Source organism: Aethalodelphis obliquidens, unplaced genomic scaffold (assembly GCF_003676395.1).
Source record: "Aethalodelphis obliquidens isolate GAN/ISIS:26980383/991018 unplaced genomic scaffold, ASM367639v1 scaffold5, whole genome shotgun sequence".
Lineage (NCBI taxonomy): Eukaryota > Metazoa > Chordata > Mammalia > Artiodactyla > Delphinidae > Aethalodelphis > Aethalodelphis obliquidens.
The window spans coordinates 39,637,708-39,665,008 of record NW_020837949.1 but is presented as its reverse complement, the minus strand read 5'-3'; the positions used below and the strand labels follow the sequence as shown (position 1 = coordinate 39,665,008).

General features: G+C 40.6%; 1 protein-coding gene across 1 annotated transcript in view; it reads left to right on the top strand.

Annotated features, from left to right (window-relative positions):
* Positions 1-24,043, top strand: part of LOC113618569 (T-complex protein 1 subunit alpha-like) — a 55,486-nt gene extending 31,443 nt beyond the window's left edge. The window contains 1 exon segment of the mRNA XM_027102780.1: positions 23,579-24,043. Within this exon segment, the coding sequence (XP_026958581.1) occupies positions 23,579-24,043 (465 nt within the window).
* Positions 24,044-27,301: the final 3,258 nt, after the last annotated feature.

Below are 27,301 nucleotides of genomic sequence, written 5' to 3'. Positions count from 1 at the left end.
GCTCTTCTCTAAATGTTTGATAGAATTCACCTGTGAAGTCATCTGGTCCTGGACTTTTGTTTGTTGGAAGATTTTTCTCACAGTTTCATTTCATTACTTATTATTGGTCTTTTCATATTTTCTATTTCTTCCTGGTTCAATCTTGGAAGGTTATACCTTTCTAAGAATTTGTCCATTTCTTCCAGGTTGTCCATTTTATTGGCATAGCGTTGCTTGTAGTAGCCTCTTAGGATGCTTTGTATTTCTGTGGTGTTTGTTGTAACTTCTCCTTTTTCATTTCTAATTTTATTGATTTGAGTCCTAACCCTCTTTTTTTGATGATTCTGGCTAATGGCTTCTCAATTTTGTTTATCTTCTCAAAGAAACAGCTTTTAGTTTTATTCATCTTTGCTATTGTTTTTTGGTTTCTATTTCATTTATTTCTTCTCTAATCTTTATGATTTCTTTCCTTCTGCTAACTTTGGGTTTTCTTTATTCTTCTTTCTCTAGTTCCTTTAGGTGTAAGGTTAGATTGTTTGGTTGAGATTTTTCTTGTTTCTTGAGTTAGGCTTGTATAGCTATAAACTTCCCTCTTAGAACTGCTTTTGCTGCATCCCATAGGTTTTGGATCGTCATGTTTTCATTGTCATTTGTCTCTAGGTATTTTTTGATTTACTCTTTGATTTCTTCAGTGATCTCTTGGTTATTTAGTAATGTATTGTTTAGCCTCCATGTGTTTGAGTTTTTTATGTTTTTTTCCCTTGTAATTCATTTCTAATCTCCTATCGTTGTGGTCAGAAGAGATGCTTGATATGATTTCAAATTTCTTAACTTTACTGAGGCTTGATTTGTGACCCAAGATCTGCTCTATCCTCAAGAATGTTCCGTACGCACTTGAGAAGAAAGTGTAATCTGCTGTTTTTGGATGGAATGTCCTATAAATATCAATTAAATCCATCTGGTCTATTATGTCATTTAAAGCTTCTGTTTCCTTATTTATTTTCATTTTAGATGATCTGTCCATTGGTGTAACTGAGGTGTTAAAATCCCCCACTATTATTGTGTTACTGTCGATTTCCTCTTTTTATTTATTTATTTATTTATTGCGGTACGGGGGCCTCTCACTGTTGTGGCCTCTCCCGTTGTGGAGCACAGGCTCCGGACGTGCAGGCTCAGCGGCCATGGATCACGGGCCCAGCTGCTCCGTGGCATGTGGGATCTTCCCGGACCAGGCACGAACCCGTGTCCCCTGCATCAGCAGGCGGACTCTCAACCCCTGTGCTACCAGGTTATCCCCGATTTCCTCTTTTATAGCTGTTAGCAGTTGCCTTACGTATTGAGGTGCTCCTATGTTGGGTGCATATACATTTATAATTGTTATATCTTCTTCTTGGATTGATCCCTTGATCATTATGTAGTGTCCTTCCTTGTCATTGTAACATTCTTTATTTTGCAGTCTATTTTATCTGATATGAGTATTGGTACTCCAGCTTTCTTTTGATTTCCATTTGCATGGAATTTCCTTTTCCATCCCCTCACTTTCAGTCTGAATGTGTCTGTAGGTCTGAAGTAGGTCTCTTGTAGACAGCATATATATGGGTCTTGTTTTTGTATCCATTCAGCAAGCCTGTGTCTTTTGGTTGGAGCACTTAATCTATTCATGTTTAAGGTAATTATCAATATGTATGTTCTTATGACCATTTTCTTAATTGTTGTGGGGTTTTTTTTTGTAGGTCCTTTTCTTCTCTTGTGTTTCCCACTTAGATAAGTTCCTTTAGCATTTGATGTAGAGCTGGTTTGGTGGTGCTGAATTCTCTTAGCTTTTGCTTGTCTATAAATCTGTTGATTTCTCCAACGAATCTGAATGAGATCCTTGCTGGGTAGAGTAATGTTGGTTGTAGGTTCTTCCCTTTCATCACTTTAAGTATATGATGCCACTCTCTTCTGGCTGGTAGAGTTTCTGATGAGAAATCAGCTCTTAACCTTATGGGAGTTCCTTGTATGTTATTTGTCATTTTTCTCTTGCTGCTTTCAATAATTTTTCTTTGTCTTTAATTTTTGCCAATTTGATTACTATGTGTCTCAGCGTGTTTCTCCTTGGGTTTATCCTGTATGGGACTCTGTGCGATTCCTGGACTTGGGTAGCTATTTCATTTCCCACGTTAGGGAAATTTTCGAGTATAATCTCTTCAAATATTTTGTCGCGTCCTTTCTCTCTCTCTTCTCCTTCTGGGACCCCTATAATGCAAATGTTGTTGTGTTTAATGTTGTCCTAGACGTCTCTCAGGCTGTCTTCATTTCTTTTCATTCTTTTTTCTTTATTCTGTTCCACAGCAGTGAATTCCACCATTCTGTCTTCCAGGTCACTTATCTGTTCTTCTGCCTCAGTTATTCTGCTATTGATTACTTCTAGTTTATTTTTCATTTCAGTTATTGTATTGTTCATCTGTTTGTTTGTTCTTTAATTCTTCTAGGTCTTTGTTAAACATTTCTTGCATCTTCTCGATCTTTGCCTCCATTCTTTTTCTGAGGTCCTGCATCATCGTCACTATCATTATTCTGAATTCTGTTTCTGGAAGGTTGCCTAACTCCACTTCATTTAGTTGTTTTTCTGGGGTTTTATCTTGTTCCTTCATCTGGCACATAGCCCTCTGCCTTTTCATCTTGTCTATCTTTCTGTGAATGTGCTTTTTGTTCCAAAGGCTACAGGATTGTAGTTCTTGCTTCTGCTGTCTGCCTTCTGGAGAGAATATACATTTTTAATGTAAATGCAATGTAATGTAAAGAACACAAAAATAAGTTGTAAATTTAGAAGCTATTTTGAAAGTCTAAGATCAATAATACATCTAAACAAGGTTGGAGAAGGGAGAAGAAAACCTGGGATGGATCTCTCTCTTTTTGTTTCTGATGGGAATGGTAAGAGCATTGTAGAGATTTGGAAAAGAAATAAATGAAACAGTTTAAATTTGATGCAGTTTTTGTTGCAGAGATACTCTATCTACCCACTAATAGTGTCCAAGCTCCCAGTAGTTTTTGATTTTGTATTTGTCAATCAAATCAATTGATTGATCAATTCTCTAGTCCTTGAACCACATTGTGATGACCATCAAAATATACAATAAACCCATTTTGAATTGCTACAGATGGGGTTTTTCTGTATAACTTTTTTCGGTTGTTTATGTGATGTTATATAATATAACTCTGGTAAATAAGCTTAGGATAGTTTACATCCTGGGAAATGGTTGTGATTTTCAGGATTTTCCCCCCAGATATCATTTCTGGAGATAATCAACAAGTGTCTTTTTGAGAGCTTACGCACTCTCATAAAGAAAAGTGATAGAAATGTACTACGTTTCTAAGAAGTCAGGGACTGTATTATTCACCAATGTAGGTACCACTCTTAACTAATGTAGTTCCTGGCACAATATATGTGCTTAATTACTATTTGTTGGATGAGTGGACAAGGTACATGTTCTATTGGTTCCAAAGAGAATAAATGACATGATATACTGTCTTAGACTTTTCATTTTATTTTGCAGGGTCTAATCAGGTGAATAAAATAAAAATAAATGTGATATCAAATTGATTTGTAATTCAGGCTTGGAAATCTAGGAGTTTCTGGGTCATAAAATGATGGTTAAGGTTGAATCTACATAATCTACATTAACTGCTAGTTCGTCCCTGAAAACTTATCCCGCTCATTGACATTAAAGGGAGAAAGAATTATGAACTGCAGCCTTCCTGGACACATAATTTATCTCTTTTCATATGGCATTTGCCTTGAATAGTGATGAGTATATTAAAAATATCATAAATAATGTCACAGAAGCCTGTTTTATTTTGGAATTTTAAAATCGAAAACTTAGGGAAGAAAGGATGCAATAGTGTAATGAATTCGGCTATGTAACAACATTTTTTAGTAAAATGAAAATAAAATTTTAATTATGAGGAAGACCTCTACATATTTTCTCATATAACTAGAACTGGAGAAAATGTCAGTTGATAATTTGGGATATCTTGCTCTTGATAGTCTGCTAGGTTGAATTGCTAAAGTGTAGGAATAATGTCCTATTCTTCTTTGAATTCCTAAGGCCTAACATAAAGTCTGGCCTCTCTCCCTCAAAAAGGGAAGTGGAGCTGATAATAGTAAATGCTATGCTAATCAGATAATCATGTGAACTTGGCTGAGAACCCACCCATTAAGGCCTTTGTGGACAGCTTATGAGTGAAAGCATCAGACTTCTTCAGAAATCACCTCAGACTTCCTCCTTTTCACTAATGAGATGCTACAGTGCATTGTTGCTTTAATAACTATTTGGACCATTTGAACAGCAAGAATGTCACCAAAATTATCATATAAAAATTCTATTTTCTACAGGGGCAAAAGGACAAAGCATTAAAGACTGAGGGTTAAATTTCAGTTTGAATTGAATGTATCTTGAAACATGAGGCAATATCTCTTTGTCTGACTAAGGTAATATGTAAGCTGAAATACCTTTCATAGAATCTGGCTTGAAAAGTATAAGCCAATGACAGGCAATCAGTTCTTTTTCAACAAGAGATAAGAACATAGTTAAAAGCCTTAATGTTGATGAGAAATGGGCTTGCTGGTGCTTTAGGGGACAAAATGGGCTGTTTGTAGGAAAAGAGCTTTCAGTTTTCAGGGAAATTTTAAGTACAATAAGATGTCACCGAAACAAAGTATTATGGAACGTTAAATCTCTGGTTAGATCAATAGGCTCAAATATTGTTTCTCCCTGGCTCCTCTTTACTGTCCCTACAGATTAAGTGATACTCAGTTTTATAATTACTCACTTCTCTCTTGTACATGTGCCATTGACCTCTGTATCCAGCATTGACATTTCCAACCACCTTGTGATTCATAGATACACATTCCTGGTGGACATCTTCACTTGGATGTCACACGTAGCCTGAAATTAATATCACAGTCTTCTTCCTTTTCCCCAGTGCTACCCAGCAATGGCACCTCTTCAAGTGTTAATGATATCACCATTCATCCCGTTGCTGAAGACAGAAAACTGGGAGTTACCCTGGACAGGGCTGCTGTTTGAGGTGCTTTTGTGAAAATCAGAAAGTGTTGACATTCCTCTGTGCATATATAGACTCTACTTGATAAGCAAAGCTCAGGTGGGATTCCATTTCCCATTTCCCCCCTCAGTTCAGAACATGGCATGCATAAATATATGAGACAATCTTCATTCTAGATTCTTCTACTTTTTAAATTTAAAAATTTTTTTATTATTTTATTTTTGGCTGCATTGGGTCTTTGTTGCTGCACATGGGCCCTCTCTAGTTTGCCGCGAGCAGGGGCCACTCCTCGTCGTGGTGCGCACGCTTCTCACTGTGGTGGCTTCTCTTGTTGCGGAGCACGAGCTCTAGGCGCGTGGGCCTCAACAGCTGTGGCACACGGGCTCAGTAGTTGTGGCTCTTGGGCTGTAGAGCACAGGCTCAGTAGTTGTGGCACACAGGCCTATTTGCTCTGCAGCATGTGGGATCTTCCAGGACAAGGGATTGAACCCATGTCCCCTGCACTGGCAGGCGGACCCCCAACCACTGCACCACCAGGGAAGTCCCTCTTTTACCTCTTAATCTACATATCTGATTAATTTTCAACACCTAAATATCCTGTGATCTACAACTCCTTTTTCTTTTCTGCTTCATTGTCTATTAAACTTAATATTTAATACAGAAAACTGTATGTTATGCATGTATGTGTACTATAATAATATAGATAACACCAGTGAACCTACCACCTTCCCAAGAACCAGAACATTATTGGTATTTTGCCCTGTGCTTTTTGTTTCTTACTTATCACTTAAACTTCTTTTTTTTTTTTTTATTGGAGTATAGTTGCTTACAATGTTGTGTTAGTTTCTGCTTTACAGCAAAGTAAATTAGTTATACATATACATATATCCACTCTTTTTTAGATTTCCTTCCCATTTAGGTCACCACAGATCACTGAGTAGAGTTCCCTGTGCTATATAGTAGGTTCTCATTAGTTATCTATTTTTCAATACATAGTAGTGTATATGTGTCAACCCCAATCTCCCAGTCCATCCCACACCCCCTCTTCCCACCTTGGTAACCATAAGTTTGTTCTCTACATCTGTGGCTCTATTTCTGCTTTGCAAATAAGGTCACCTCTACCAATTTTCTACATTCCACATATAAGCGTTATTATATATTTGTTTTTCTCTTTCTGACTTACTTTACTCTGTATGACAATCTCTAGGTCCATCTATGTCTCTGCAAATGGCATTATTTCGTTCCCTTTTATGGCTGAGTAATATTCCATTGTATATATGCACCACACCTTTTTTATCCATTCCTCTGTTGATGGACATTTAGGTTGTTTCCATGTACTGGCTATTGTAAATAGGGCTGCAAGGAACATCAGGGTGCATGCATCCTTTCAAATTATAGTTTTCTCTGGATATGTGCCTAGAAGTGGGATTGCTGGGTCATATGGTAGCTGTATTTTCAGTTTTGTAAGGAACCTCCATACTGTTCTCCATAGTGGCTGTACCAATTTACATTCCCACCAACAGTGTAGGAGGGTCCCCTTTACTCCACACCCTCTCCAGCATTTATTATTTGTAGATTTTTTGATGATGGTCATTCTGACTGGTATGAGGTGATACCTTATTGTAGTTTTGATTTGCATTTCTCTAATGATTAGTGATGTTGAGCATCTTTTCATGTGTTTGCAAGATCTTTTTCAATCCACCACCCAGATTAATGAAAATAAAAACAAAAATAATCAAATGGGACCTAATTAAACTTAAAACCTTTTGCATAGCAAAGGAAACCATAAACAAAACGAAAAGACAACCCTCAGAATGGAAGAAAATATTTGCAAATGAAGCAACTGACGAGGGATTAATCTGCAAAATATACAAACAGCTCATGTAGCTCAATATCAAAAAAACAAACAACCCAATCAAAAAATGGGCAGAAGACCTAAATAGACATTTCACCAAAGAAGACATACGGATGGCCAACAAACACTTAAACTATTGCTAAAGCCGCCTAGTTAGATTTCAACTCCCCAGTATGCCCAGATCCATCCATGTACCACACCACCACACATTTAACTTTTTCACTCTCCTGCTTAAAACTCTTCTATAGATTTCCATTCCTTAGAGAAGAGCCTCTAAGTTGCTCAGCATGGCAGAGAAAGATGTTCAAGTTCTATCCCCTATGGGGCAAAAGCCCCATCTTTTGCCATTTCATAGTTTAGGCAGAACTAAGGTGGTTCCTCAAATAGCTCATTCCACTGTTTGCTCTGCATGAAGCACTGCTTCCTTCTGCTTTGTCCAGTCAATCCTTTCCAATTTTATTGAAGTTATCTCTCTGAGTCTGTCTCCATTCCTAGACACTTATTTGAAGACAACATATATATCTCATTTATTTTTTATTTCTAATCCAGTTTTTGGGTCATTGCAGGTTTTCAAATATTTGAATCAAAATGATTAAGAAGGAAGTTTATCTTAATATTTTTTTGGGTGACACCAAACCTTTATTCTAATTTTTTGCTTTCAGTTCAACTGGTCATCTAGACATTTGTTATGGATGCCTTTCAATGTACATTTTATAATTCTTTGCCATCGTATAAACATGGCCTCTGAATTACCTTAAGGAAATTTCTTAATGTGAAACAGGGACTCTGACAGTTAAGAGTCAGACAGTAGTGTTGATTTTTCCCTCCACTCCAACATAGTTAAATGAGTGAACCCAGAGGATTTGCTTGGTATCATGTAAACATAGCTTACATGACTGTTGTCCCAGGGCAATCTTGGGTGAGGTTTTAGAAGTTTCCTTAGCACCCATGTATCTTCCCTTTTGTTTCCTTCTTTGATCTCTGGCACGCCCCTCTTCCCCTTCCTGATTCCTACCCTGCTGTTCAGGGTCAGCTGAGGCTCCCATCAGCTCTGTGCTCCCAGAGCAATTTCATTTGTTGCAATTTTCTCTCCATATTCTCTGTCTTCAAACCTGCTCTTCTTCCAGGGCCACCATTTATTTATTTATTTATTTTAAATTTTTTCAAATATTTATTTATTTAGGCTGCACCAGATCTTAGTTGTGGCACATGGGATCTTCATTGCGGCGTGTGGGCTATTTAGCTGCAGCATGCAGGCTTCTTAGTTGCAGCATGTGGGCTTCTTAGTTGCAGCATGCATGCAGGATCTAATTCCACGATCAGGGATCAAACCCGGACCGCCTGCATTGGGAGGGCAGAGTCTTACCCACTGGACCACCAGGGAAGTCCCAAAACATTAGAGATATTTTTGATAACTGAGTTTTGCCTGCATGATATTTTCCAGTGTTTCATTGGGAAGGGGCTGCTTTCCTCATCATTTTCTCCCCTGTTGGGATAGACCAATCCACAAATACATACCTATGCATTCGTTGGGCCATGGATATGCCTTTCTAGGGATAATTGCTGTTCATCATCACTGCGTGCTGGGGAAGGTGAGTGAGGGGGAAGGAAGATCTTCCATGTAGGCAGCAGCAAACCACCATCACAAGTAAGGTAAAGACTGCAAGGAATCCTATAGGCAGGATTCACTCTGAGGTTTCCCAGTTCACACAGCTAGTCCTAGGGTTATCTATCCTGCATATCCACACAGTTCTCCAAGAATACTTCACGGTGGGTATCTCTTAGTGAGTTATGGATGTCTCTTCTCTTTCCAGGTGAAAGCCACTACAGAGCAGTGAAAACTTAGGAGTTCCCTTTCGGGCTATCGTAGTCCTAAATGGTACCTGTGATTTGGAGAGGAGTCAGTAGTACTTAGTTTTTAGAGCTTTTTGGTGTGGCTGTGGCTTCTTAGCTTTTAGTACTTTTGATGTGGCTGTGACTTGTCTCCAGTCTCCAGGAAGGCTTGCAATGAAATATGCGTATCCACATGGGTGGTCTGGTACAAAGTACAGCAGTGGGAGCAGGGCCACCATGTTTAACTGGCTGTCAGGAGGGAGGCAATCTCATTAAATTAAGTCATTTAGTATATGAATAACTGTAACTTAACTTCATCTGTGGACTTTCTCAAGTATCTTTACCTTAAGGTAAAGAAGCTTGAATGATGCATTGTATTTAGTGGGTAGTGAGTGCATCTTTATACTTTTCTAATCGTACCAAATAATGCACGTGCCTATTCCTTTTCCCACAAATCAGCCTTGCTTGGATGTAAAAATCCTCAAATTGATCCTTTCATAAAAGAAAGCTTTATACATATTATTTAGCGGCAAAGTCAAACAGATGTACAGAGCATTTCAAAATCAACTTGGGTGATTATTATCTGTGGATGTCAGCCCTAAGAGCAAAATTTTAGCCTCTTTAGGCATTGTTAAACTTACAAGAAACAGGCTTAGTTTTTGACCTCCCTTTCCATTTCTACAACAATCTCATACTATGAGAAAGCTTGGTTAGTAATGTAGTTTCTCTTTTCTTCAGTCCTAATGCATACCATGGTGGTAAGGGATGTTTGAAAACTTTAGTACATTTTCCAAAGTGACAAAAATTTGTCAAGAATATACTATTTTCAGGGCAGTGTGCAATGAATAAGACGTGATTCCTGTTCTCACAGAGCTTATTAGAGGTCCTCATGCCCGGATAGAAGGCAGGATGTGATAAAAGTTGTACTAATGTCTGTACTAATGTCTTAAAACTATTTCCAGTTGGTGCTTTTAATAAAGAATCAGCTAATTATAGTTATCTATACACCTTTGCAGCTTAGAGGGTGTACAGTTAACTGAGTAACCTTAACATAAATATATGTATGTGTTAGTCAAGCTCCAGAACAACAAAAAAAATGTAAGGCAGTTGGTTCACAGGCCCACTCACAGAGGATGAGCAGTTTTAAGGAAATAAATGAGGGATGTTGAAGCACCCAGAAAATAGCAACGAGGGATGCCATTCGAGGCCCTAGGCTTGAAGAGAAATAGTATTATTTGAGCCTAGTGAGAGTTGGAGTTTTGGAGAAGGGATCAATTAATATTAATTGTAGTCCTGGAGGAATGTAACTTGAAGAAATATAGTCCAAAGCATAGAGTATAAGGGGAAGAAAATTGTGACATCTCTCTCCTCCCAACCTCTGGTTTCCTTCTGATGATGCCCACTGGCCAAGCCCTACCTAAGCTCGGCCACAAAGAAGTTCAGGTGCCCTGGACCATTGGACCAGTGACAGAGCAGGGAGAAGAAGAGCTAAGAACAAATTTGTGGGACTAAATGAACAATAACCACATCATTTCTAATTCTCAGCTGTACTACTGTATCCTGAAATGTGCTCCAGTTATCTGAGGGGGTTTAAAAATTTTTCTAAACAATGATTAAGGTCATCTTGTAGGTTCATGTCAAAAAGGCTAACAATAGGGCTTCCCTGGTGGCGCAGCGGTTGAGAGTCCACCTGCCAATGCAGGGTACATGGGTTTGTGCCCCAGTCCGGGAAGATCCCACATGCTGCAGAGCGGCTGGGCCCGTGAGCCATGGCCGCTGAGCCTGCGCGTCCGGAGCCTGTGCTCCGCAACGGGAGAGGCCACAACAGTGAGAGGCCCGCGTACTGCAAAAAAAAAACAAAAACAAAAAACCCACAAAAAGGCTAACAATAGCATTGCAACTCTAAGTCTGGAAATCGCTGGGTCATGAAGAATAGTCCATGCATGCACTCTTGGCTGTGCTGCTGAGCATGATGAAGAGGGGGCTGGGACTTGGGGGTTCTGGCTACACCACCAAATAAGCAACTCTCCGTGACTCTTTCTCATGTAATATTAGGAAGATTCTTTATTGTTCTAACCTGTGAAGATCATTGTAATCACTACTGAATCAAAGATAACTTCTGTAATATATACTTAGGAAAGGCAAATGCACAACCAAAAATTTATGTAATAATGAAAGGTATGTATATGTGATTTTAGTTTTATCCCTGCTTGCGATTACCCATACTATCACAGCAAGGTTAGTTGGAAGTTGACATAAACACAGATGTCTTTTGTACAAACAGTCTACTATAGCTTTGTAATATGAAATTAAATGCAAATATTTGGAACGAATGAAAATCTGAAGCATGAGAGATTGCTGGAATTCCAATACTGCAGAGATGGCTGTGTTTTTATGCTTCACTTATAACACATGCTTGCAAATAAGCTCCACGGAAGGTCAAAGATACCAACCGTAAAGCCATTGACTGTTTTCCATGTGGTCTATACTCTCAAACCAGATTTGAGTCTTGTCTCTTGCTTTTCATGGGGAAAGGATTTATTTTCCTCCTAGATAGCACTTCTCTTTATTTGTTTCTTTCCATATTCAGCTTTCTTCTTCCTCTTTCAAATTCTATATTTTTGTCTTATTCTCATGCTTTTTTCCTAAAAGCAGCCATAGTTTGGCATATAGTAGAGGTTGAGAGGTTCTTAGGAGCTGTCAAAGTACAGTGGAAGAAAGCAAGGGGAATCAAAGTGTTTGCTGATACCGAAAGTTATGGGAGTTGCCTATTAAGAGAGAAGTTGGCTTTAAGGTATAAAGAGGCATGTCTGGTGTGTCTCTTTGTTCTCAGAATTATAGGGAATAAAGTATATATTTATTAATCACTAAGAGTCAGGCTTAGATGACCTTCCTTCTACTCCCCCCAAACCACTTCTCCTCCTGTAGCATCTCAGTAGGTGGCACCCAAATGCATAATATAGAATTGTAGGAGCCATTCTCCCTAAATCATCACACCCAATCGACCATGACATCTGGCAGAATTCTGTTGATTGCATTTCCCAAATATCTCCTGATGTATTGTTCACTCATAGTGTTGTTCATTCACTCGACAAGTATTTAAGCGTCAAGCACTGTGCTAGATTCTGGATCCAAAGATGAATAAGTCATCATGGTCTTGACCTCACAGTGTTGATAATGTAGTGCGAAAGAAAGATAAATGCATACACAAATGCACATTTATAACTTGCTATATCATAAGGTGTTATGTTAGAGAATAAGGGAGGAAGGATCTAATTTAAAAAGGGTAGTTAGTTGAGACCTCCCTGAGAAGGTGATATTCAAGAGGAGGCATGGAAAGTGAGAAAGATCCAGTCATTCAAGAATTGGTGTATAGGAGGGTGGCTAAGGTGGTGGTAGAGAGCTGTGTGAAGGTTATGAAGAGAGAAAAAACATAATTTGAAGAGTTGACTGGAAATCAGTGGTTAAAGATGAAGTGCTATAGGTTGAATGTTTGTGTTCCACAGAATTCATATGTTGAAATCCTAACCCCCAATGTACTGGTATTTGGAAGTGAGGTTTTGGGGAGATGATTAGTTCTCATGAATGGAATTAGTGCCCTTATAGAAGAAACCTCAGAGAGCTCCCTTGCTGCTTCTGCCCTGTGAGGACACAGTGAAAAGATGACAATCTGTGAACCAGGAAGTGGGCTCTCACTAGACTTAAGTCTGCCAGCACCTTGATTTTTAAACTTCCCATCCTCCAGAACTGTGAGAAATAAATTTCTGTTGTTTATAAGCCATCCAGTCTAGGAGTTCTGTTATAGCAGCCTGAATGGATTACAACAGAAAGGCTCAGGGAGTAGTAGACCCAGGCAGGATTAGGAGTTAGCATTTTATTTTCATTGCAGTGGGAAGTCGTTGAAAATTGGGGAGTGACATGATCAGCTTCACATTTCAAAAAGATACTTCTGGTTATTTGGTAGAGAGTGGATTTGAAGGCATCAAGAGTGAGGGCAGAGAAATCCAGTTCAGAGCTAACACACTGTCAAGGTGAGAGATGACAGTAACATAATAATTTTGGAAGCAGTAAAGAAGGAACTAAGTAGCTTTGATATGGTAGACTCTGTGCTGTGCCACCTAGATGCCCCCTTCAGGACTGAGACACTCATTCTCCCAGTGCTAGGAGTGTTGGCCACTAGCAGCTTAGAGCTTAGTCCATCTCCAGGACTTGTCCTTTGCCCAACAGAAGTGCCTCATTCAAGATCATGCCTCTGGGTTAGCCCACACATCCTGTAACTGGCCAATGAAGGGGGCGGGGGGAGGCAGAATAAGGTCCTTGCTTTAAATTGGGACAACTCTGAAAGGCCATTCTAGCTTCAGAGTTTTCTGTGGAATTATCTGAGGCCTCTGATGTGGCTGCATTTCAGTTCAACCTCTCCTTTTGCCCATTCTGCTTCCCTATTCTACAAATTTGTCCTGAGTCATCCCCAGTTGACTTCTTGCATACAAATCCTCTCTAAGTCTATTTCCAACCTGAACCAAGAAAATCAGAGATAAATTTTGAAGGCAGAATTAGTGAGATTTATGAACAGAGCAGAGAGGAGTGAATATGGGGGGGCAAAATAAGAAAAAAATAGAAGAATCTGTTATATCTCAAGGTTTCTGACCTCCATGTCTAGGAGAATGTGCCTCTTATTGAGCTTGGAAAGACCAAAGATCATTAGCAGGGTTTTGAATATGTTTTGCTTTAGAAGATTCCACGACTTCCCTGCTCAGGCAGGAAATGTCAAGTATGTCGTTAATACAGGAGTTGTTTCCTTCCTTAGATCACCACTGCAACCTCCCTTATCCTGGCCATCCTCTCTCATCTGGAGTTCTGTAATAGCTCCTAACTTGGCTTCCCAGTTGTAATCATGTTCCTCTTAAATCCTTTTTACATTCCTTGTTTCAAGAAATATTATAAAACTTAATAATTTAAGTTTCATACTTGAAATGCTTTCATGATTTCCCATTGTCCTGATATAAAGTCAAGATCTCTTAATCCAGTTTGTAAGATCTGCCACCTGGACCTGTTCCAGATTGTCGGCCTCATCTCTTTTCCCTACCTTCTTTCATATGTATCACTATGAATTTTTTTTTGCCTTAATACACCATGTTTTGTCTTATCTCAGGCACTTTGCACATGTGCCCAAACAGTGCACACTGGTAGAATGTCCTCTGACTGAGACATTCGTATCACTCCACACTCTCCTTTCAAAGGGCTAACTCCTAATCATTTTTTGGCTTAAATGTTAGCTCCTCAAGGAGGACTCTGTCCTAGAAGACCCCCTGTGACATATTTCAGGGATCACTATACTGTGCTAATCATAATCCTCATTCTACATTTGTAGAAAGTAATTTATTTCTACATTCAGGGAAAGATAAGTCTGGCTAAACACATACAATTCTATTTAAATTTTTCCATAGAGCCCTGTCCCTTATCTTGCTCTCCTTTTATCATGAAATAAAAAAGGACTCAAAACTGCTGACAAGCCTCTAACCTTGGGGTGTAGGTTTCTATTAAAATTGGCTTCCAGGTCAGATAAAACTTAATGAACTTGTCTCTTTACAACTCACCGATCTCTCCTCCAGTATCCCGCCCTGGCCACAGACATGGTAGAACCAGGAATCCGAATAACAGATTCCCCTCCTTGCCCAACTAAGGCAGCCTAGGAGGAAGGGGAGTTTCCAGCATGTGCTTTCTTTGATCTTCTTTGCTCAACTTTGCATGAATACCTCATCCTGCCTACAAGTTTCTCAAAGCTGTCCCTACTTATGTTTTTAAGGCACACCACCTCTTCTGTATAAGGCTCTCTAAGTTATAATGCACTACATCAATTTATTCTTTACCATTAATTAGAAGCTTCTTCATCAGAGGCAACCCTGATCTGACATTTAATCTCTGAAATGCTGAGAGGGTGAGGATGAGGGCAGAGGATCAGTGATTCTGGCTATTGTGGTTTGCACTTGAGCCTGGATTTCAACCTCAGTTCCTTTATGGATTTATTAAAGGTCTCCAGGCTCTCTCTAGAGGAAACAGATGAGTGACTAAGGGCTTAACATTCACAGTGTTGACTTCAAGCATTGAAAATGCCATGGCTGCATATTGCAATATTGAAACTTGCTCTTGATATCCACCTCCTGGATGGCTGCATTCATTAGAGACATAGTGGACAGAGATCATATCTAGACCCTAGTGTTTCCCAAACACTAGGGTCCAATCAGAATGGGTTTTGTAGATGATAGACAGCAAGATAGCCTTTTATATATTCATTTAATGGTGATTTCTGGCTGGCAGTCACCAAATACTCCACTTCACCGGTGATTTTCTGAAGGCTCTCCTTTTGAGATCTGGAGGACAATATCATCTTGGACTTCTTTGGCTGAGAGGTCGACAGATTAGCCATCCATTCTTGAGTTAAACACACTGATTGCCTGGTCATGAGCAAAGTGGTCAGCCTGGTTAGCCAGATCCACACACAAAGACTTTTTTCATGACCTCAGATCTCATCCACAGTGATGGATTCTTATAGACTGTGGCCTAGTTAGTGCCTCTTCCTCAACGGTGACATTGTCAGGAAGCTTGTAGCAAAAGTCTATAAAACTATCAGAAGTTCTTGTCATTAGGGTGCAAAGCATGGAAGAAAATGGACAGAGACATTATATGGCCAATCTGTAGAATTCACTGGGTTCTCAGGGAACACTCAGGTCAACGGCAACCTGCCCAGATTGTCTTCCCCTGTCCAGCCAATTTCCTGTGGGCAGGGACAACGTCTGAGTTATCACTGCTGTATTAGCAGGGTGTCTGCCTAAAGAAGTCAATAAAAGTTCATGCCACCAATGGATGTCTAATCTGAAGACTTCAACTGGAGGCATTGTCATTAGTGCTTCATTTGGGTCTGCTTTTGAGACTGGGCAATTTGTCTTATCTGTTCTTTCTTGCTCCCTTGAAGTCCTGCCCTTTCTACTCAGCTCTCTGCACCGTCAGGGAGAGCCTTGGTCTGGATTCCTGTGGCCATGGTGCTTGCTTCCTTTGGGGTCTAGACTGAAGCCTTTGGGAGTGCTGTCCACTCTCTCTCACTACACATTGTTATAGCTGTTGTGTTTGTCAGCTTGGGCTGCCACAACAAAATTCCATAGACTAGGTAGCTTAAACAACAGCATTTTTTCCCCCCTCAGAGTTCTGAAGGCTGGGAAGTCCAAGATCAAGCTTCTGGCAGGATTCAATTTCTGGCAAACCCTCTCTTTCAGGCTTGCAGACTTCTTGCTGTATTCTCACACAGCAGAAAGAGAGAGAGAGTGAGAAAGCAAGAGAGAGAGAGAGGTATCCGTCTTCTTTTCCTAAGGTCCCACCCTTATGACCTCATTTAACCTTAATTGCCCCCTGAAGATTTTATGTCCAGATACATTACATTGGGAGTTAAGGCCTCAACATATGAAATTTGAAGGGACACAATTCAGTCCATAGTAGCTATTTTAAATATTCTACCTTCTGCAAAGATTATCAGCCACATGAAGGCAAGGATACTACCTTTGTATTTGGCAGTATCTTGCAGGGTCCTGACAGACAGTGAGAGCAAAGGAAACCTTGAATCCTTGAAAAGACTGGACATTTCTAGTTGACTAGCTGAATTTTCCTTGGGGGAAAATCCTTTACCACTTTAGGCCTAAATTTTTCCATCAGAAAAATGAGAGGTTGAATTCTGATCACTAAGATTTGACCTGAACCTTAGAATCTATAATTTTCCTTGCCTGAGGGAAATCATTTTAGCTTGCTTGGTAGAGCTTTTAATGCCCTTCTAAGGACTTTATCATTAGTCAGCAAGGATCTACTAAATGATGTTTAAGGGGCTGTTTGGGATGCCAAAGAAGAGTTTAGTAAAAGGCATTTAACATCTCACTTCCTACATCTTCCTCGTTTTTGTCTAAGAAGTTCATAGAGAATGCCAGCTCTCTTTGTTTTAGATACTGCTACTAAAGTAACATAATACTATTTCATAATACTATTTTCATCTATTACTGAGTAATGTGAACTTTCTAACCCAGCTATGCTGATAACCATATTTGAAAAGTCACTTTTATTCTTCATATATGTAGAATGTCAGATATGTTTCTCTTCAATAGTTTTTTTTTTTTTTTTTTTTTTTTGCGGTACGCGGGCCTCTCACTACTGTGGCCTCTCCCGTTGCGGAGCACAGGCTCTGGACGCGCAGGCTCAGCGGCCAAGGCTCACGGGCCCAGCCTCTCCGCGGCATGTGGGATCTTCCCGGACCGGGGCACGAACCCGTGTCCCCTGCATCGGCAGGCGGACTCTCAACCACTGCGCCACCGGGGAAGCCCGCAATAGTTTGTTTGTTTGTTTGTTTGTTTTTATGGATATTTTCAATATAAATTTCCACTGTGTGTCTTATCATGAGTTTCGTGCTTTTAGGCATTCCTGACTGTTGTAGTTACTTTATTTGGGTGATGGTTTTACATGTCGGTATAACTTCTACTCTGAATGGCCTCTGAGTAGGTGAGTCCAAGACACACAGATTCACTATGACCTTCTCTCTCCACCTTTGGATTTAGCATGATCCTATACCTGACAATCTGAAAGTGAAATCCTCTTCCAAATTTGATTAGCTGGCTATTGTTTTTGGAGAAGTAGAACTTGTTCTGTTTATTTCCCCCCCACCCATTAATGACATGATTTTGATAATGAGGACATAACTTCCAACTTCCCAAAGCTTGTGCAGTAGACTGGAAACATATAGTAAACCCTAGTACTAGTAATAGAATCTCATTCCCCTCATCTGCTATCTTATATAGAGAGACACTGGGATGAATAGGATGACTTCTAAAATGACCTGTGAAATCTCTGCTAGTCTATGGCTCAAGATAAAGTAAAAAAGGTATAATACAGATTTATTACACTTTTTCTCTTCAAGGTACTACACTATATTTATGCATTTATTATGGATCCCTTCATGCATCTCTGTTTTTTTTTTTTCAGTGACTGCGCAATACTTGCTTTTGAAATTATTCTCCTTTCCTTTCCCTACTTCAAAAAATCTCCATTTTGTACATGGAAGTTTTTTTTAAAAGGCTATTTCTTTGGTTATCTTAATGATTATATCTATATATAAACTGTCTCAAGATGAACATTCTGGATCATGTCCTAATAGGAACAGGTTCTTTTCTTCTTGCGAATAGGAACTATACAAGTTTATGTACTTTTGGATTTATAAAGCAAATTTTCTGACACACTATTACAGTTCAACAGCAGTTATATAGGTATGGAATATGAGGACTATGCTGGGAAGAAGCCAGATGCTATTTAAGAACAGATAGGAAGGATGTAAATAAAACAATTAGCAGTGGGATGAGTTTTCCATGTACACCACGAGTGAGCAACAGTGGAACCCAAGAATATTCCTATCACTCAGGTGGTGGTGCTTCTTTGGGTTGAAAAATGCATTCTGTTGTACGGGCTTCATTAGCATCACAGTCTTGAGCTCCTGTCATAACACCTACATGAGGCTGAGTACTGCTGTGGGCCTCAGCATCTGCCGTGCATGCATCACTGATCAGAGCCAAGCTTTCATTGCCTTTGAATTCCTACTCATCAGTTCAGCTTGGGAAGGGAGGCATTGTGCACAGAGGCAAAGAGTGAAAATAGTGTTTGGAAGAAATGCTGGATCAAAAGTCCTGTCATCTTTTGTCTTCACGGAGCATGAATGACAAGGGCAGGCTCACCGTGGGGTTACCTGATTTTCCCCATCCATGAGTAAGCTGGCATGCTCTCCTAGAGATAAATTGTGCTTCTTCTGCAGAGCCTGACCTATCAGTCTGTGCCGTCGGTGATGACACCAATTAGTGTCAATTTTAATGATGGCTCTTGAGACCCAAAGGGGACCTGTATTTTGGCTACTGAAATATGAGTTTGGTTTTCTATTCAAATGATGAGAAATGAACATTCTTCTTGAGTCTGCAGATGTGGGTGGAGAATGAGTGAGTTAGCCATTTGACTACCATAAACAGTATTTTTGTCCAAGCATGGTTAATACTTATTCCTTGGGGTAGTGTTACGGGCTTGTAGACTTCTGTGGTCTGTATGTGCATATGAGATAAGAATGACCCCCAAGTGCATTCCCTAGCTTTTTGGTGCAAACAATAGCATACACCTTGAATACGTTTCCAGGAGTGGTACTGGATTGTGCTGAGCAGTTAACTCCTTTTAGACAGATCACTTGCATTTCCAAATTATCTAGACAGAGTCTACATGCAGTCTGTAGCTATTTGAAAGAGGCTTTGCACTTGTGTGCCTCCTTTAAAACGTGATTCTAAATTACATTTAGCTGATGTGTTCTTAATATGGTCTAATCTCTTTGGTGAGGAGGTCCTTGCCCTGGACACGTTTCTTTCATGTCTTCCTTCCTTTAATTATCCTTCTGCTTAGGGAAGGAACCGAACTGCCCATGTGGAAAAAAAATGCAGAGCATTATCTCTATCGAGCACAAATTTCATGTCAAGGCTGATAATCCAGGAGCACAGAAATGGTTACAATTATAGCCTAACACAGAAAAACACTTTTTAGAGCAGAGATTCAATACTGGGGATGAGAACTAGTTCAAGCAATGAAGTAAGTTTACCCTTGCAAGTCAAGTTGACATAGAAAACTGACTAGGCATTAAACCCCCCCGCCAAAAAAAAACAACCCATGAGTTTTTCTTCTAGCATAAAAAAGAATTTAAGGTTGTTATTTTCTGGGGGAAGGGGAGCTACCACTTTTTTATCTGCCAAATTCAGGGTGATCATTACCACACATTTCTCTCTCTTTATGGTAATATCATATAGTACTGACAGCATGGTCCGCTCTTTCATTGTAGAAACAGAATAGATGGTTGTTTAAAGATTGAGTCCGTTCAGACTTAAAAAGGAGTCGGGTAACATTTTCGTTTTATCATATGATGTATTAGTCTCCCTTTCTGAACATTATGGCAGATTCTAGAAGGGCTTGTTGGGCTGTCTTGGCATGACAGGCTTCCTCTGTTTTACTGCTGTCATTGGTGAGTGTGACATGCTTCTCAGGAATTCTGAGGTCTGCTGAGGAGTGTAATTTGGGTCTTAGGATGGAATTTTAAGTCTCAAACTAAGAAACTTTAAGAAATCTACCCTACCAAAGTTTTCTTTCAATATAAAAATGAAGTTACGTATTTATCAGCAATTTGAAGCAAATACCAAAAGCTATGTTGAGGAACCACATACCATTACAGGGAAAAACGGAAAGAACATAATGAATGCTCATTTTCAAGTTAACTTAAAAATAATCTGAGATGATCTCATATATTTGTTTTATATGTATACTTTTATGTTTATATATATAAAACATATAGATATATTATTCACCGTTGTGTTTTAAATAATATCTATATTAACTCTGGTAATAGTACCATTTAGTTCTCATAGGAGTTAGGAGTTAACTCACATAAGAAGATGGAAGAAGATGGAAGAAGTGAACTCGTGCAAGAAGATGGCCGTGGCAGGCAGACTGCTGTTGGGGGCAGCTAAGACCTCCTCTTTGGGTTCTCCCAGGAATGAGCAGAGCAGTCAAACCACTGTGTGGGGTGAAAATCATACCATCCAAACTTTGCACACACAAAGGAAATGTGACCTTGTTTTGCGGTCAGAAGCTGATGATAAGCAAGTCCTTATTTTGTGGTTAGAGGCTGCATTCGGACTAAATGAAATAATGTATGTGAAATGCTTGTTTTGGCTTCACATTCAAGATGGCTAATTGAGCACATGTATTCATCTCCTTTTCCTTTCAAGACTCAAATAAAATGTTAAAGACTAAGAAATGGAGTTAACTTAGTGGTGAAGAGGGGAGCAACAGCTGAGAGGATATTTCACTCCTTCTTCTGGAGGATGAAGTAGATAGGAGCATGCTGGTGCATCCAGCAGAGTTGGGGTAGAGGCCAGAATAAGTCAGGCAGAACCCCTCAAAAGACCCCAGACCTTAGTGGGCTAGTATAGAGGGTGGGAATGGGAAAGTATGCAAATAATAAGCATAAGGGAATGAAAGGTGTGCCCACTGGAACAAAAATACTTTGGTTTCCCACTTCCCTTTCTTTTGCCCTTTCCTGTTCTCTGGCAGGCAGACTGTGGACGACTCAATATTTAACCCTTGACAAGAAAATCCAGAAGATTCTTTTCCACAGAAATTAAACAAACTGCCTGGGAAGAATTTGGGCTGCTATTCTGGCATTTGGGTTCTCTTCCTATTACAGCCTGGTTCCTTGCCCTTTACCCTAAAGTGAAGTCTATCGGATGACAAGCCCTCTCTACTACAGGGCTCCTGGTCAAATTTCCTATTCAGTAGAGACCTAGTAAGGGAAAAAAGACATATATATATATATATATATATATATATATATATATATATAAAACAGCAGGAAAACATCAGAGAAGAAAAAGATCTAATTCAGAGGATAAAATATAGCTTAAAACAAATACAAACAATAAATTCCAAACTTCCAATTTGTATATTCAGAAAGAATAATATATAAGGACTGATAAAACCAGGTCAACATCTCATGAAAACAAAACCAAGAACAAGAAAGAACTCTTGAAATTAATGCAAAACTAACAAGAACATAGTAAATAAGTCAGAAATTAAAGTCAGCGTCAAGTAGAAAATTTCCCAGAGTAGAAAGAGACAGATGTAGAATGTATGAGAGAGACAGAGAGAGACTGTAGAAAGGTCAGCATAACATCCACTTAATAAGAATTTCAGATAGAGAAAAGATAAAATGAGGAATCTGTCAAACCATTAATAGGAAAAATAAATGCCCAGTCTTTAAAAAAAAATACTTACCTTATTTTATTTTTCTAAGTGTTTTTCTCAAAGTTTTTTTTTAATTGAAGTATAGTTGATTTACATTTCAGATATACAGCAAAGTGATTCCGTTTTATGTATATATATTTCTATACATATACTTTTATTATTACAAGATATTGAATATAGTTCCCTGTGCTATACAGTAGGTCCTTGTTATTTACCTATTTATTGTACAGTAGTGTGTATCTGTTAATCCCAAACTCCTAATTTAGCCCTCCCCTGCCTTTCCCCTCTGGTAACCATATATTTGTTTTCTATGTCTGTGAGTCTATTTCTGTTTGTAAACAAGTTCATTTGTATCAAATTTTTTTAGACTCCACATATAATAATACCATATATTTGTCTTTCTCTGTCTGACTTACTTCACTTAGTATGATAATCTCTAGGTCCATCCATGTTGCTGCAAATGGCATTATTTCATTCTTTTTTACAGCTGAGTAATATTCCTTTATATATATATACTACATCTTCTTTATCCATTCATCTGTTGAGGGACATTTAGGTTGCTTCCATGTCTTAGCAATTGTAGACAGTGCTGCTATGAACACTGGAGTGCATGTATCTTTTCAAATTAGAGTCTTCTCCAGATATATGCCCAGGTGTGAAATTGCTGGAACATATGGTAACTCTATTTTTAGTTTTTGAAGGATTCTCCATACTGTTCTCCATAGTGAAATACCCAGTCTTTAGATTGAAAGGACCCACCATGTATAAATATAATGAATGAAAACACACACACACACACACACACACACACACACACACACACACACACACACACCCTTATAGTCATTATCATATCATTTTATCAATAGAACACCAAAGATAAAAATATGTATCCTACAAACAGAAAAGAAAAAAAATCACCCTGAAAGGAATGAGAATCAGGCTGACATTAAACTTCTCTTTGATAATCCTTAATACTAGAAAACCATGGAATGATGCCTTTAAAGCTCTGATGGAAATTATTCAACATTTTGAATCTAGACTTCCATACCCACTCAGTTATCATGGTAAATACCTTTCAACATGCAAAGATGAAGAAAATCAACCCCCCATACATATTTTTTAAAGGAAGTTACTTGAGAATTTTCTCAAGTGCTACAAATTTGAAAACCAATAGAAGGAAAGATGAGATACTCAAAAAGTGTAGAATTAATTCCAAAGTCCACTGGAAACAAATTCAGGAAATCAGCTATACAGCATGCCTAGAAATGAAGTACCATAAGGAATCTGCTGAGAAGAATGGAGTAGAATCCAAGCAGTAGATAAGAATTTCAAGAGTAGAATAAGTAGTAGAGAAAATTACATGAGAAAATAAAGGCAAATTTGAACTCAAGGAAAAACAACAGCAACCACACACATGCACACACGAACCTCTTTAAGAAAGCCATAGTTCAAATATGAAGCAAATGAACAAATTGGCAGGTTCTGAGAAATCAGTGGGGTATAAAAAACCATTTGACTTGGGTACTAGGACAACAAATACTGAATTCTGGCACATTTCTTGGCTTTCAGTAAATGATGTGTAGTCATAATAACGTTAAGTTCTGCTGTGGATTTTCAATTTCAATAATCAATTTATAGACAAAGCAAACAGAATAAAATGTAAATGTTATCGACCTTAACAATATAAAGGTAAAGATATAGCTAACAAATGAGAAAAGGTGCCAATATCTTTATCCCATAGAGTCCAGAAATATTACCAACAACTTTGTGAAAAAAAGACACGCACCGACCCTCCGCTGCAGAAACCAGCAGACTGCTGCTTCCTCCCAGGCTGCTAAGCCTGGCAGCCCCTAAGCACCCCTCTCCAGCCGCCAGGCCCACCGAGTCGTCCTTGCCCCCCCCCCCCCGCCTAGTCACCTCCTCCTTTGACCCTCGCGTGCTGGCAGCCGCGACCTGGGCCAGGGCAGCGGGAGCAGGAGAAGCAGAGTACTGAGCCGCATCAGCCTCTAGGACCCCAGAACTCCCAACGTGGGTGGCAAAGCCACGGAGCCGACTGCCGATGCCAACGCCAACCCAAGGGCCTCGAGGGCGACAGCAAGAGCTCAGCCGCCAAGGCCTAGGAGCCCCCATGTGCCTGCAAGGCGGGCCTGGAACAGCCTGAACTCCGGAGGTCCAGTGCGAAAGGGGGCGGGGCCAAGTTCACAGACAGAGGGACCAATTACAATCGGAACTACCCGAGGCCGCTGCGGTCCCCGCCACCGCCACGGGCGACCCGCCACCAGAGGGCGCCCCGTCCCAGCCCGGGGTGCACAACCTCCTCATGCCAACTCTCTTTTCCTGAAACAGGCGCCTAAGACCCGCGCCGGAAGCACATTTGCTGGAAATACACCGGCCCGCGACGGTGAGCAGGACGCTGGGTCCCTGAACGATGCTTTTAAAGGCTTTGACTCCACTGTCTACCCCTTTTGCCAGTAGCGTTAAGCCGGAGTCGAGAGCTCCCTGCACCCCACCCTTCCCAGGGCAATATTTAAGGGAAGCACCCAGAGTTGGAAACTTGGGGGGAGGGGCATTGGGTAGTTTTTCTTTTCTGTTTTCTTATTCTCTTTTCTTTTCTTTCTCTCTCTCTCTCTTTTTTTTTTCAAGTAGTACTTTTTTCGAAACATATACATTGTATATAACCATCTTCACTTCTGTTCTGCTGCGGGGCTCCTAGGCTCCTGCCTGAGAAAACCTACTTGCGCATGTGAACAGCTGTGAGTTCCCTGGGCCTCAGCCCCAGCTGGCACTCCGCCTGAACGGGCCTGATTTTCAGAGACTCCCTAAAGCCTGGGGTCGCAGTCTGGTGGCTGGGGGTCTGGTGGGTTTTCTGGGCAAAGCATATGCCCTCCTTCTCCTCCTCGTCTGCTGCATCCTCCCCCAGGAAAAAGGGAACAGCAAGCTTCTAGAAGGCACCGAACGCTGCTCACCCCGTGTTGCATGAGCAAGATGAAATGGAGCCAAGATGGCAGGCAAGACCCGCATGGAAGCAGGTCCAGGCATTTCTGGAACCCTGTCTCCTCTGCAGTGCATGGGCCAGGAGGACCCCACTTCGGGGGCCAGTGGAAGTGAAAAAATATCAAAGAAAGAAAGAAAAGGAAAAGAGCCTGGGATGGGAGAAATGGAGTCCTTTGCCACTGCTTGTCTCGTCTGCATTCACACATGGGCCTTCCTGCCATCCTCCTTCCAGAGTTCATCCTTAAACCCGCACCCTCCAGCCTGCATCAGAAGACTCCAGGGTGAGAGATGGACCTGGAAGAGATGGACCAGGGCTGGTGTGGGACAGCGTCCCCCCAAGAGCTGCCTCCAGGAAACAGTATTAACCCCTGTCCTGGCCTGGCCTGGCCAGCCGTGCCTTTCTCCCCTCATGCCGGTGTCTATCCTGGTCCTCAGAAGCCAGAGCGCCCTGTGTGCCAGCCCCGGCCCCTCTGGGGGCAACTAAGGATGGGTGGTGTGGCCGCTTCGCCAGGCTCCCAACGGTGGGAACCCTGGGTGTGGTTCTAGGCAGAGTGTTTCTGCTTTATCTGCACCTCTTTGCACCATATCTTTAGGGCCTGTGGTTTTGGTGTGTTTGGTGTTCTGTCAGGCTGACAGGTGCATGGGTTCAAAGGTGTGTACGGTGTTGAATTTGTGGATATTTCTGGAAAAGAGGCCTGAGGAAAGGGTGGGAGACTAGTGGGGGCTGCTGGGCCCTCTCCAGGAGAGGGACTGCTGTTCCTGGTGTGAGTGGGGAGCTTGGAACTGGGAAGGGAGCAGAGATGCCTGCAGTGGACTCCCCCAGGACCTGGCCGAGGTCCAGTGCTGTCCACAGAGCCCCAGAGGAAGCCCACCCCGTGGCTGTGGCCTGGGGAGACAGGCCCAAGGGGAGTGGGCGAGGCCTGTGTGGCCGGGGGTCCCTCCCGCCTCTGTGTCGGTACTTGCCGGTGGTCTCCTGCCTTTTCCTCCTCATCCCACCTCCTCAGCCACCTTATTAAGGCCCCTGACTCTTCCTTGCTAATTATCAGGAAACCTGGTGTGCCAGCCACAGGGTTCCCCCTGCCAACTCCTTGGGGTGGCAGGTGAACGAGGCTCCTATACCAAACCCCCTTCCCCCAGAAAAGAAATAGCCATCGAGTTTGCAGCCAGAAGCAAGGGCGGGAGGGGCAGCCCCCCAAGGTCAGTGTGCCATGATCAGGTTGGTTTGGTTTGTCTTTTTTTTTTAAACAATGATTAGTGAGATTTTTCTTCAGCCACGAGTGTTGGCCTTGAAGCAGAGGGTTGTAGCCCTTGGTGTTTGTAAGATACATGCTGTGGCTATGGTTGGTTTTTTTCCCCCTCCTCTAGGAATTTTGTTTTGTAAAAGCAAAACTCAATACCTTTTAAAAACAGAAATCTGTGGATGAAGCTGGAACCAGCCTCTTGGAATCTTCAGCCTAAGCACCTCACAGGACTATGAATTCACCTGAGATTTTCATTTGCTGTCAGGCTGAGGTTTTAAAGAAACATTGTTCTCTAACCAGGATTGTAACAAAAGTGTAAATACTATTTCACAGTTGAAAGTTGATGGTGCAGGTATCTATAGAATGTACTGTATTTTTACAGTGACTGTCACATGACCCTATTTCCCCCCTTTCTGTATTCCATATCTGTCTTCCAGAAATGTCACCTGTCCTTTCTGCTGTGGTCTCTTAATCCAGTAATTGTATTACTGCCATCAAAGGATGCAGTGTTTTTTAAGAAAAAAAGAAATATTATACATACTAATTATTTAAAATTATATAGGTGTCCAGTAGAAATGTATAGTAAAGTTATAGTAAAAATTGATAATAACTATCAAAAATTAGGAGAGGCTAGAGAGAAGAAATAGAATTAATAAGCTGTCTTTATATTTCATACCAGAGAGTCAGATTTGACAGATCAAGAGATTTTAATGTAAGCATATTTTTAAATATTAAAGAACTAAACTACTAGAAGAGCTACAACAAAAAAGTCAAAAGTGATCACTTCTTGGGCTTCCCTCGTGGCGCAGTGGTTGAGAGTCCGCCTGCCGATGCAGGGGACATGGGTTCGTGCCCAGGTGTGGGAAGATCCTACATGCCGCGGAGCGGCTAGGCCCGTGGGCCATGGCCGCTGAGCCTGCGCGTCCGGAGCCTGTGCTCTGCAACGGGAGAGGCCACAGCAGTGAGAGGCCTGCGTACCGCAAAAAAAAAAAAAAAAAAAAAAAGTGTTCACTTCTTGAAAGCTAGAGTTCAGATTGGAAAAGATGGGTCGGGGAACATTACTTTTCATTTAAAACACCTATTATAGAATTTTATTTTTTTAACAAGTGCATATATTACTTTATTATATTTTTAGGAAATAAAATATCCAGAATCTAGGATATGCTTAATAAATATTCCTTTCCACATACATATTCTTCATAGAAGTCTCTGAGAAAGCATTTTTTCTAAGTTACTCCTTAGAGTGACTCACCTGACTTCTGAGTTTTAGTTCTGTGACTATTAATGTGAATTTAATCTCCTAAGGGATCCTATTAAAATGCAGATTCTGATTCAGTAGAGCTGAGGTGGTGACTAAGATTTTCGGCATTTCTAACAAGCTCCCAGGTGACACAGACGCTGCTGGTCTGTGACCCACAGTTTGAATAGGAAGAATATCCCTGGGTATCTCCCCACCCCCCATTTATGAGTTATATTTTCCTGCTTCTTTGCATGTATG